The sequence below is a fragment of the Odocoileus virginianus genome, chromosome 13 (assembly GCF_023699985.2).
Source record: "Odocoileus virginianus isolate 20LAN1187 ecotype Illinois chromosome 13, Ovbor_1.2, whole genome shotgun sequence".
NCBI lineage: Eukaryota > Metazoa > Chordata > Mammalia > Artiodactyla > Cervidae > Odocoileus > Odocoileus virginianus.
Window position 1 is genome coordinate 11,883,148 of NC_069686.1, and position 12,268 is coordinate 11,895,415.

General features: G+C 38.6%; 1 protein-coding gene across 6 annotated transcripts in view; it reads left to right on the forward strand.

Annotated features, from left to right (window-relative positions):
• Positions 1 to 12,268, forward strand: part of CCDC141 (coiled-coil domain containing 141) — a 219,691-nt gene that overhangs the window by 144,780 nt on the left and 62,643 nt on the right. For all 6 annotated transcript variants that reach the window (XM_070475945.1, XM_070475947.1, XM_020903873.2 and 3 more), the window contains 2 exons: positions 8,221 to 8,362; positions 10,419 to 10,538. In XM_070475945.1, the coding sequence (XP_070332046.1) occupies positions 8,221 to 8,362; positions 10,419 to 10,538 (262 nt within the window). The remainder of the gene's footprint in view (positions 1 to 8,220; positions 8,363 to 10,418; positions 10,539 to 12,268) is intronic.

Below are 12,268 nucleotides of genomic sequence, written 5' to 3' on the forward strand. Positions count from 1 at the left end.
TGAATGGCCTTCATTTTAAAAGTGTACAAATGACAAATGCTGGAGAGGGCGTGCAGAAAAGGGAAACCTTCTACAATGTTGGTGGGAAGGTAATTTCCCACCAACAACCACTATGGAGACAGTGTGGAGTTTTCTTAAGAAAACTAAAAATCGAGTTGCCATATAATCCAGAAATCCTACTTCTGGGCATATATCCAGATAAAACCATAATTCAGAAAGATATAGGACTCAAAAACATGGAAGCACCCAGTAAGAACAGGCTACCTTTTAAAGTATTCATTTAGCTTTTCCTGTTTGCTAAAATTAACTTAAGATTTACAAGTAAACTTGCTTTTTTATTGACCCAATTTCTATTTCTGCACAAAAGACTGTTTCAGTTTTCATTGTATTTTGTTGTGGTGAATTGAAACTTATAAACCTCATCCTGGCTAAACACTTTGGTATAACCTTCAGTATTGCCCTCTTGCTCTAACATTTACTGTTATTTATTTAATGTTAATTCTTCATGTGTTTATTTTTTACAGAGAAATAAAAACAGGAGTAAGTTAGGATTTTCCTCTTTCCAAGATTTTCATTTATGTTGACAGCCACTACTTACCCTGATTGATACTGTGAATGATAATGAAGTTTGGAGAGACCATGGTTCATTCAGTCATTCATTTTGTCATTGCCCAAATATTATTGTCTTTTGTAAATCAGATGCTCCCAAGTATCTAATACAGTAGATAAAGTTCCTGCCTTCATGCTATTTATATTCTGGTGGGAAGAAATAGTCAACTGACCAATCAATAGATGAAATGCTCTTACACAGCAATGCATACTATGAGAAAAATAAAAAATGGAATGGGATAAAGAGTGACTGTGGGAGGGGACCATCTTAGACACTGTAGTCAGGGAAGGATTCCCTGAAAAGAAAGAGCTATCATGCAAATAGCTAGGAGGTGAATGGCCCTGCAAAATAGCAGCAAAACTGTAGCAGAAATAAGTACAGTTTTGCTGGAGGAGAGGGTGACAAGGGAAAAAGGCCTAAGATAAGATCAAAGAGTTAAGTGGGAGTTAGACTATGCCCATATGCTCACTGGTGATAAAGGCAATGTTTGTGTGCTTTATCTACATTAACAAATTTTATCCTCAAACCACCCTATTACACAGGTACTTCTATTATCATTGTCCTGTTTTTTCCTCTCTGAGGAAGCTGCCTCAGAGAGATTCATATAACTTGTCCTACCATCTGTCACTCTATAGAAGGGGTAGAGAGAGTGCAGGTCTGAACCACTGTGTTAGGTTGTTAGCTGTCTCCTTGCTTTCAACTTCAGTCACTAGCAACAAGCCTGGCCACTTAGGGAAGGTGGATTTTTTTTTTTTTTTTAATTCTAGTGCGTTTAAAATGTGCTTCATCTACCTTCTAGTTTCAACTCAAATCTCACCTTCCCTGTGAAGTTTTTCTTTCTTTCGGTTTATTTAAAACATTATTGAACATACATATATAAGCATCTCATATGACATATGAGCACTGGACTTCAAGGACAGTCAAACATACATAAATCTGCTCCCAAGTCTCCAGAACCTTATTAATGGCCAGTCAGGGAATAAGACGTGAAGTGAGTGTTCTTAGGCCTGAGGAAGCCTTGGGGACCTCTCCAGAGAAGAGAGACACTGTCCCAAGCTCCTGTGGTCAGGATGGGTCAAGTGAAAGAGTGAGACTTGAAAGCACCATTGTTGGATTTGATAATCTAAGATGAGTGAAGGGTCTCCATCTTCCAGCCAAGATGAACAGAATCAGTATCCACCACACAGTGCTGTTTTAATTCCTTTATGTTTGTTGGCTTTATCCCATAGTTGCACTTTTCACTCTGTGGTCTTCTGACTCACTCCTTAATTTTCACTTGTGATAGCATCATCTCTTCAATCCAGACCATGACATCAGCTTGAGGTCAGCCCTTAAGGTCAACCATAAAGAAACCTCTCTTTTGTCCCTTATCTAAATATTTACCTATTAGGTGACTTGATTTGAAATGTTAAGGGGCTGATGTGGCATAAAGCAAAGCTTATGTCAGGGAAAAAATATTGTAAAAGATCTTAAGTGGAAAACACACAAAAATAAATCCCCACCCACCAACAAACTAAAAACAACAACAACAGAGAAACGAAACCAGAATCCCTTTGTATCACAGACTCATCCAAGATCACATGTTGTAGGAATTCTGCTAAGCATTTAAGAGCTTAGAAGAACTTTTTTTTTAAGTCTGATGATATATTTAGATGGTAAATGTCAGATACTGAAAGTTGGGAAATTGCAAAGTTGAATTTTTATGACAGTGTTAACTCAGCCACTTTCCAAATATTTTCAAATCTATATTAAGTTGTTCTCTTTAGAGGTTGAGTAAATGTCGTAACTGCAATCTGGACCTGTTACCGTTGTTAAGACTTTTATCATTTTGAAACTCTTAGTATGGAAGGCACTAAAAGTTTACCCTTTCCATTAAATCTATGACTGATTAGATTAGGTTCTTAAAAAATATCTAGGAGTCACTCATTACAGCATGAATTTATTAATTGATAATGCTGTGTTCTGAAATGGTGATGATCCCACAGTAAAAAGGTTTGGAACGGCAGCATCTACAGAGGAAGGCTGACTAAAGGGGCAGAAATCTGTGCTTGGACCACTGAAGGAGAGTCTTTCCAATGAGAGGGCGTAGAGAGAAAACAACACGGGAGAGATGTGCGTGGACCTATTTATTGAATAAAATGCGAATCATGCTGCTGTTTATAATAGTGCAAACCTGAAAACCACCTAAGTATGTCCAGAAAATATGGAAATGTTTGAATAGTTTAAGGGCAAGCACAGTGTGGAATATTCTAATCCAATATCAAAAGAGTGTTTTTGAGAAATATTTGAAGACAGAGTATACCCACAATATAATGTTGAAAGGGTAAAGTAGGATCCAAACCACACTGTAGTAACTTTGGAGGGGAGAAGGGTGGAAAGGACTGCAGAGGGGAAAACTGTTTGGAAGGAAATACATTAAAATGTTTGTTTCTATCTTCCAAATTATCTCAAATGAGAGTATTTGTCTGTTTGGCTATTACTGTGCCCCTTTTACCTGAGGATATATGTCATCAATTATGGAAAATGTTCCACAATTATCTCTTTAACTATAAATTTTCTGTTTTTCTCTCTTTTCCTTCTTCCAGTAACTCCCAGTAGAAGGATTTTGGAGCCTCTCAATCTGTCTCTTAACTTTACTATTTTTCATTCCTTGATCACTTTGCATTGCATTCCCTCAAAAATGAATCCGATTCATTTTTCTCTTGTTAATTTTTCCTTTGTTTTCAACAATGAATTCTTCTGATTGTTTTCACAACTGTATTATTTTCACTCTTAGGATTTCTAACTCCTTTTTTTCCTATCCAGTCTAGTTTTATTTCTGACTGTTCTTGTTTCAGAGTTTTTTGTTTCTTTATTATGGGTATTGGTTTTTCCTTTATCTCTCTGGTGGTGTGAAACATCTGATTGCTCTACTTATTTTCATTTCAGACAGAGTACATTTAGCTTTTGATTGTTGGATATTTTTCCTTGGGATTCCTTTTCCTCATGTGTTTTGGAATTGTAGATTGTCCTCTGGATGGAAAGTGTTTGTTGTTCAGCTTTATCGTCCTTGCTTTCTTCTCTGCTCTTTTCTCTTTCCTCCTGAGCAGCTTTGCAGTGACTTCTACCTGGACCTACAGGGCCTCCAGTCCAGAAGCTATCTTCTGCTGTTTGATCAGGGTCACCCAAGCTCACATGGAGATACTGTGGCTCTCAGAGGTGCAGCCAGAAAGCCAGATTGGGGAGGAGTGGGGCTTCCTGACTGCCCTGTTCAGTCTGTTTCCCACAGCAGCTAGCGGCAGTGATTTTCAGTCTCCTTTTGTAAGGAGGGAAAACCCCATCGCTGTTACTGATTTCTGCCCTTCACAGAGTGCATGCTTTGGTCTCTCTGTCCTCATAGGAATGAAACTTGTGAGCATCTCTGCATGGATCTGAACCCAGGAACCCTGTAGCTTCAGCCCCACTTAATACTTATGTTTCTTTATTGTCTTGTGTGTATGAGAGATGTGTGGGGGTGTGATATCCGTGTAGTGGGCAGTGATTCAAAATGTGTACAACTTAAGTCAGAAAAAAAAAATTATTGTGAAAATATGCATTTCACTTCCTCAGTTGGAATAGCACTTTTTCAAAGTAGGGATGAAAACTAGAGAGGTGGTTGTTTACTGCAAAATAAAGATGTTAAACATGAAGTGTTCCTGTCAAGAGAAGTAGCAAGCTAGAGATAAGGAAGATCATTTTTTTCCCATTTTCAAAGTATAATCTGTCCATAGACAATAAGAAAAATATGATCAACTGATTCCTTCTGATGAGATAGAGTAAGCTGTCAAGTGCTTACCATCTGGTTCAGCTCCTAATCCAGATGGACTGCCAGTAGTAATTTATGAAAGGTCTGAAAGCAACTTGCTCCTCTTGGGAAAGAATCATTAAAACATATTAGCATAGGGATTTACTCCCTTTCCTCAGCCTCAGCTTGTAACAGATGCAAAGGTGGAAGGCAACTGCTTCCATATAGGAAAATAACAGTTCATTTTTGAGCCAGAAGTCAATATGTCTGTGCTCTCTAGGGGGAAAAATAATTTTTCTTTCCCCTTCCCTCACCTCTCCTGGCTTAATGAATAGGGGAGAAAATACTTCCATGGTGAAGTTTCCAACAAATGTCTAAAGAAGCCTTCACAGTCTGTCATTCCTGAGCCTCTGTGATGCTTGAAGAAGTCAAAATCGACATCAAGAATAATCCAGTATACCCTGTGTTCATACTACAGGCAGGAACCATTTAATCCATTCATAGAGTGCCTGAAGATCAAGCAGTATTTCCAATGTAAATTACAGAGCCACAGATTGTTAGGCTTAGAAAGCAGGTCCACTGGTCGCTTCTCTCCCGGCCCCTCAAGCAGCACATGAGCAGTGTTTCCTCAGAGTCCAAACAAAATGCCAGGGGAACTTGATTCTACCAAATTTCTATTGTCTGCCCATAGTTCTTGCCCTATCATCTGTGTAACACTACTATGAAGTAATACTGGGTAGCTAATGGAATTCTATTAATTTACTTTCAGTTCATGTAAGAGTTGCTGGCAGAGTTCGAGGTCATATTTTTCCTTTGATCAAACAATCTGCATTTCAGACTCTGAGGAAATTGGCAATATGAAGGCTATACATGTTTTAAAAGGTTTTGGAATGTTCAAAAGAAATGTCTGGAATCTTCAAAAGAAAATATCTGGCATCAATTTTTCAAGTGTCCAGGTGAAAATGGTGGAATAGGGTGGTTATAATCTGCAGATTAGGTTTTCATCAAGGAAGAAAGGAGAGGTAACAGACCTGGGGTTGGGAGTGTAACAGATAAAGGTTCCACTCAGAGGGGAGGGGTTAATGCCTCACTTGACAGAGATGATCTAGCTGAGGACACAGAGGAAAATAGGAGGTGGCTATCGTGAGCAAAATGATTGAGAACTTATACTAAGAAAGAGGTCTAAGCCACAAATAAGAAGGGTATGCACATGGGACAGGCAATTCAGTCTGTCCTTGTAAGACTTGAAACAGAGGAGAGAATGATCAGTGAGCCTAACTATGAATCCTAAACCATCAAAGAAGAAATTGGGCAGTTTTCGGATAGCCTATAACTTCTATAACTAGGCAAAGGGCAACATCCCCTTGTTTAAAAACTGTTGGAAACTGTTACTAGTGACATTTTTAATACAGTAACTATCTGTGCATATATTTTTGTTCCTTAAATCTGTGTCTTCTCTTCCCTTAAATATTGATCAAAGTGTATTTTATTTAATTTGAAAATATGCATTGACTTAATTCTTACAAGGCTTTGTATTCAAGGTTGCAGAGGATAAATGAATGAGAAGAATATTGTCTTTTCCCTTAATTTATAATGCAATAGATACACAAGATAAGGTATAAATCATCACTAAATGAGACTGATTTCCTAGGTCACTGAAAAATAAAAATGAATGATCCATCCAAAGACACAGAGAGAGAGACATTCTGTTTGGCTTGTTATGATTCATCTAAATTAAAATTGTGAGTTGCTAAAAAGCAGTATTTTTACAGAAGAAATGCTTGATTTGCTTTTGTTTCCGGTTTCCATTCTCTGTGCCAGAGGGACCTTCAAGATGTGAATCTGAACAAGATATCAGGCCCCTCTAGTGGTCACTTTGCAAACTACCGACAGACATTGAATTATCTGGCGAAGACTGCCAATTTCAAAAGAGCATGCCTGCCAGGCTTATCCTGCTTCCATCACCAGTCAGTTCAAGGGAAAGTGAAATTTTAGAAGAATATACCACCCCCACCCCGCCATCGTATGTCAGGGACCCAGAAAAATTATCACAATGAGGTGGTAAAGAATGTGGACTCAGATTAGATGAATAGGTTCAAATTCCAGCCCTGCCATTTAATAAATGTGACCTGGGTAAGTTGCTGAGCATTTCTGTACCTCACTTTGTTCATCTGCAAAATAGAGATAACAGTTATAGCCAGATTACTGGGTAGCTATGAGAATTAGAAGAGATTACTTAAAACATTAAAAATGATTTCTTGTCACCATAAATGGATTATTTTTAGAAAATGCTTACCCATTTACTTTGACAAGCTTTACCTTCTATATTCTCTGCACCTTCTTTCCAGAGTACTTACTCACCTTTTCTATCTTTCTCATTTCAAATTTGCCTATTTTACAGAAAACTATAACATATAGGATAACCGGGATTTGAAGTACCTGTTTAGCATACGAAGTCTGAAATGTAGTCAAAATATGATTACTATTACCAATACACTACTTTTACAAAGTTTGTGGGTATGAAGAATTATTTCCTAAACTCTCCTGATTTCTTGATTATACTCTTTACTGTCTCTGAGTTTTTAAAATGTGGAACAAGTTTTAACACTATGTGTCAGGAATCAGATTTCTCCAAAATCAAGCTTCTCTGGGCCTCTGGGGGTCCCACAGGACACGCTTGAATCCCATGTACCTTCGACAAGATTCTCGAGCTGCCTGATGAACCCTCGGCTCTTTGGCAGCCCCATTGTCATTCCTGTGAAGTCACTTTCCCTCTCAGGCATTTGGGATCCTGCCCTCATTTCATTACTAATTAAATTCATTTTTACAAAGCCATAAATTAATTATTTGAGGTAAAACTACTGAATTCTGTATCTCATTCCAAGATCTTTTTAAGCTCTGGGTAATTAAATGTAAGAGTTGTCAGCTCATCTTTATGAGTATTGGAAGGAAATGACTGATGGGAAATTAAAGATTTCAGCTTCTTACATATTAGGAGAGGCTCTGTCTCAGCGATAGGTTGAACACCGTAAAAGTGCTGATTGCATCAGCTGTATCCTTTCATTGTCTTGCATTGCTGGTAAGCCTATGTTGGAAATGGTTTGGAAACTTGCTAGTGTGTCTTTAGACCATAGCAAAGGGGGTCCAACTCAAAGTTCATTTGCTGTTTTAAAGGCATTTTCAGTTTGTGAACTGTCATGCCACTTTTTCTCCCAAGGCCAGCCCTTGTGAGAAAATTATACCTGTGTATAATTAACAAGTACAAAATTATATTATGAGGCTTGGTTTCTTTTTATGAACGTGTACATCAGATTCCTTATTATTTGTGATGGTTTGATTTTCACCTAATGATTGCAGCCTTGAGTATTCATAATCATTCAGAGCTAGGACCTAATGTCACATGAATATTTTACCCTATTGGATCCGTCAGTGTTTTGTTAATTGGCTGATAACACATTTCTATTCAAAGATCATCTTTAGATAAATGAAGCTTTCAAATAAACCCCCAGGAAAACTCTTGGCAGACATACTGTGCTTTTTGCCATAGGGCTCTCAAAACATCTTAGAGAAATATTAAAAAGTGAATCTTTAGAAAAGAAGATTAGACCTGGTTGCAAAAACGCATAACTCATCTTTTCCCTCAGGCCTGGCTTAAACAAAAGAACATCATTTGGTTTTGCTCTGTGCTGTCCCAGGACTACAGTTTCTTAGCTCCTATTACCCTGAAGCCTGAAGCTTAATAACTTTTATCAAGTCATACTTACGGAAGAATCATCTTCCAATGTTCCTTATTCCTGGGGCTTCTCTCCAGGGGTGGAGTGAACTAACAGCTGGCTGTTCCATTCAGCTCTCGGGTGACCGGTGTCCGTGAGATTATGGGCTGCATCAGAAGACGGGTAGAACATCTGACTGAACAGTGTTCAGCGCACAAGGAACTTGCTCTTAAGAGACAGCAATTAACAGCCTCAGTGGAGGGCCACCTAAGAGAGGTAATTTTACAAAGTGTGTCCTCCTTAAGGTATAATGCTATTTAGATGCGGCTCCTTACCTGGTGGTGACAGATGATGGTATGGCGATGACAGCATGTGGGCATGGTGGGAGGACAGGGCATCCTTAGGATTCCCTTCATCCCATGTTAGGCATTATATTCAAACAGAACGAAGTTGTAATTCACTACTACTCATCAACCATCCCTGCCCTAGGTTGCCAAAACTAGAAGCATCATCCTTCCTGCCTCCCAGCCTTGAACGTGTTTACACAAAGGCAGTTCTCACTTTGCACAGAACTGTCTTAACTGTGTTAATTAAACCAGGTGCACAATTGGGACTGTGTTCTCCTTGATTTACATGGTTCTGTGCATGGCTCGCATATGCATGCTTTGATTGACATGGCACCATACAATAGAAGAAGAGTGGATAATGCTTCCCTGGTGGCTCAGTGGTAAAGAACCCACCCGCCAGTATAGGAGACACAGGTTCGATCCCTGGTCTGGGAAGATCCTTCCTGCCACGGAGCAGCTAAGCCCCGTGCACCACAACTATTGAGCCTGGCTCTAGAGCCCAGGAGCCACAACTACTAACCCCACATGGCCTAGAACCCATCCCCACAGCAAGAGAAGCCACTTCAGTGAGAAGCCTGCACACCGCAACTAGAGAGTAGCCCCGCTCACGGCAGCTAGAGAAAAGCCAGCATAGCAGTGAAGACCCAGTGCAGCCAAAAATAAATAAATAAATTGAAAAAAAAACAGCAGGCTGACACCAAAAAAAATAATAATAAATGATGAGTTTTACAGGTTCCAGGAATAAATTGCCATTATCATAATTTATTGAACTAAGACAGTGCAAAGTGCCAAGGCCACTCTGAATAAAACCAGACATGTAAAATCCTCTCTCCAAAGTGAATACATGGTTTGAAGAATTTTATTTCCTATTTTCTAAAAGGAATGAAACCAGGCAGCTACTATTTGACTAAATTACTGGTCTGTGAATGGAATTATAGCAAAACCTAGTAGTATCTCAGTGACATTAATGCTAATGAACCATATTGCAAAGGCTGGGTCTCAAATTTTCAATGATTTTTTTTTTTCATTTGCCTCAATGGACTTACATATCTGACTTACACAAATGGAATTAATAGACTTCACAGGGGAGGTCATTAAATAATCAAGTCTCTGTCTATATTGCCTCCTCGCCTGTTATTGATCCAGAGATGGGAATGTGAGCCTTGTTCTGATGCTTGGGTCCAGGGAGGTTACAAATATGGCGGCAGCTGTAGTGTCGCATTCCCTGGAGCCTGAGATTCAAGATAATGTGGCAGAGGTGGAGAAAATGGTAGAAACTCAAACAGCTATTGCTAATTGTCTTGCTACTGTGAAGTCAGAGCCAATTTGACTCTGGGAAGTATGGACCCTGGTCAGAGTAAGGCAGTAACTTGAATTGAATAGAACCCTTTACAGGTCACTATATTCATTTATCCTTGTGTATTGAAGTCACCCACATTCATCAGTTAAGTCTCCTGAGCATGCTCCTGTGTTTTCTTATCACATATATAGCAAGTGGTGCTGCCCTGGAGTCCCTCGGCCCTAAATAAAGTAATCCATAGAGTGATCTCATACTTGTGCTGAACCTCCGCTTCAAAATGTACCTGTAAATTGGGCTCCATTCAGCATATAATGCATGATTGTGATTTAATGAACCAGAAAAGTTCATCTCTATTGATGTGTTGACAAGTGCATTATCCTTTCTAGGTAATATAGATAATAAATTTTTAGAGAATGTGTATTGTTGCTGATATCTCATTGCTATTAATAAGAGAAATATCTGTAAATGTGTGTCCTTTCTTGGTGGGTCAGTAATACTACCTCATATGAAGAGCAGCATTATTAAATATAAAATTCTGAAATATTTTAGACTATTTTTAGATTAAATTGATATATATTAAAGTGTAATGGGAAAGTAGAGAGCAATATATATCTTTCCTACACGTATGCATGCGTATATGCCAATATTTATTGCTAAGGCTGCAGTATATTCTTTATTTCTGAAGGTTGAAATGTCCATTCAGAAAATCAGCACAGTACTTTCCAATGCAATGGATGTCGGTTCCAGCCTTTCTGAATCAGAGAAGATTTTGAGCAAATATCTGGAACTAGATAAACAAGCTAAGGTAAATAAAAGGAGAGTTATTATTATAGTTATGATTTTGTAAATATAATTTCTTTTCTTTTCAGTAGCTATAAAACTTAATCCTAGCTCCCTTAAGGTCTGCAATTCTAAATTAGTATTATGGCAAATAATGACTTAAAAACTCCTACTAGTAAGTGCATCTAAATTACTTATATGTGCATTTATTAGGGTGTTTGAGCTCATAGAAACTCAGCATTATGGGCTGGTATTAGACACTCATTTGGCCCTCTTTCCTTGCAGCTTCTTCTGGGGGTTCCAGAGGAGGCAGGGATTGTGCTTCTCTAAGGCTATTTGTGATTTTCTGGTAGAGTAAATTGCAAAAGAAAATTACAAAAAGCAGCATGCACTAATGCAGATTCCAGGAGGTAAAAAAAAAAATCTTGTTTGCACACCCAATGTTTAAAGACAGAAGATGCCCCCTCTTCTATCTGGAATTTTCTCTAGCACCCTTTCACCCCTTTTTCATGGCACTTGGGTTCAAATATTCTTGCACAAAGTCCCCGCCTGCCCCAGCAGGTGATTAGGAAGGTGAGGCAAGTACCCATGTCTGCAGGAAAACGGCCTCACTATTCCATCATTTCTTTTTTTTTTTTTTTCATTTAATTTTTATTTTATGTTGGGGTATTATTGATTTACAATTTTGTGTTAGTTTTTGCCATACAGCAAAGTGCTATACATATGTGTGTGTGTGTTCACATTCTTTTTCAGATTCTTTTCTCATCTAGGTTACCACAGAATATTGAGTAGCGTTCACTGTGTATACATAGGTCCTTGTTGATTATCTCTTTTATATATGGTAGTGTGTATAAAAGTATATACATCAATCCCAATCTCCTATTTTATCCAAGAGTCTCCTTCACAAATAGCATCCCCACCTGAAACTCACAGATGAACCAATATTTAAGGGGCTGTTTTTAATTCATTATTTTTTTAAAAAAACTTTAAAAATTCATTATCTAAAACGTCTAAAATGAAATACATGCCTGAAGTCAATTTCATTTTTTTATTTTAAAAATTTGAGAGAAAAGGGGGCCATTTCATGGGGAGAAACTCCTCCGTTTCCTTTTTCCCAGAGTATTCTGTGAGAGCAGTGCTTGTAAATTAAAGTTCCCTTCGGTTAGTGGAGTATTTGGGAAGTGTATGAAATACAAGCGCAAGAGCAGGCCCTGCTTGTTGTAAATGAGGGTGCAGCTTGTCTTTCATGTTTGCTTGAATCCTAGCCTGGTCTCACAACATGGCTCTGTCTGTGGCAATCATGTATGTAGTGCTTACCTACCCATCCATTGAGTCAGTGGTTAAATTTCATGTGCCAGAAATTACACTCAAGAGAAAATATATGAGAGCCACCCTAGGCAAGTCAAATTCACTGACTCTTTAGGTTATTCAGACCTCATCTGTACCGTATTGCCTACATGCATATATATGGAATTTAGAAAGATGGTAATGATGACCCTATATGTGAGATAGCAAAAGAGGCACAGATGTAAAGAACAGACTTTTGGACTCTGTGGGAGAAGGTGAGAGTGGCATGATGTGAGAGAATAGCAGTGAAACATGTATATTACCATATGTGAAACAGATCGCCAGTCCAGGTTCAATGCATGAGAAGGGTGCTCAGGGCTGGTGCACTGGGACGACCCTGAGGGATGGGATGGGGAGGGAAGTGGGAGGGGGTTCAGGATGGGGGACACATGTACACTTATGACTGAT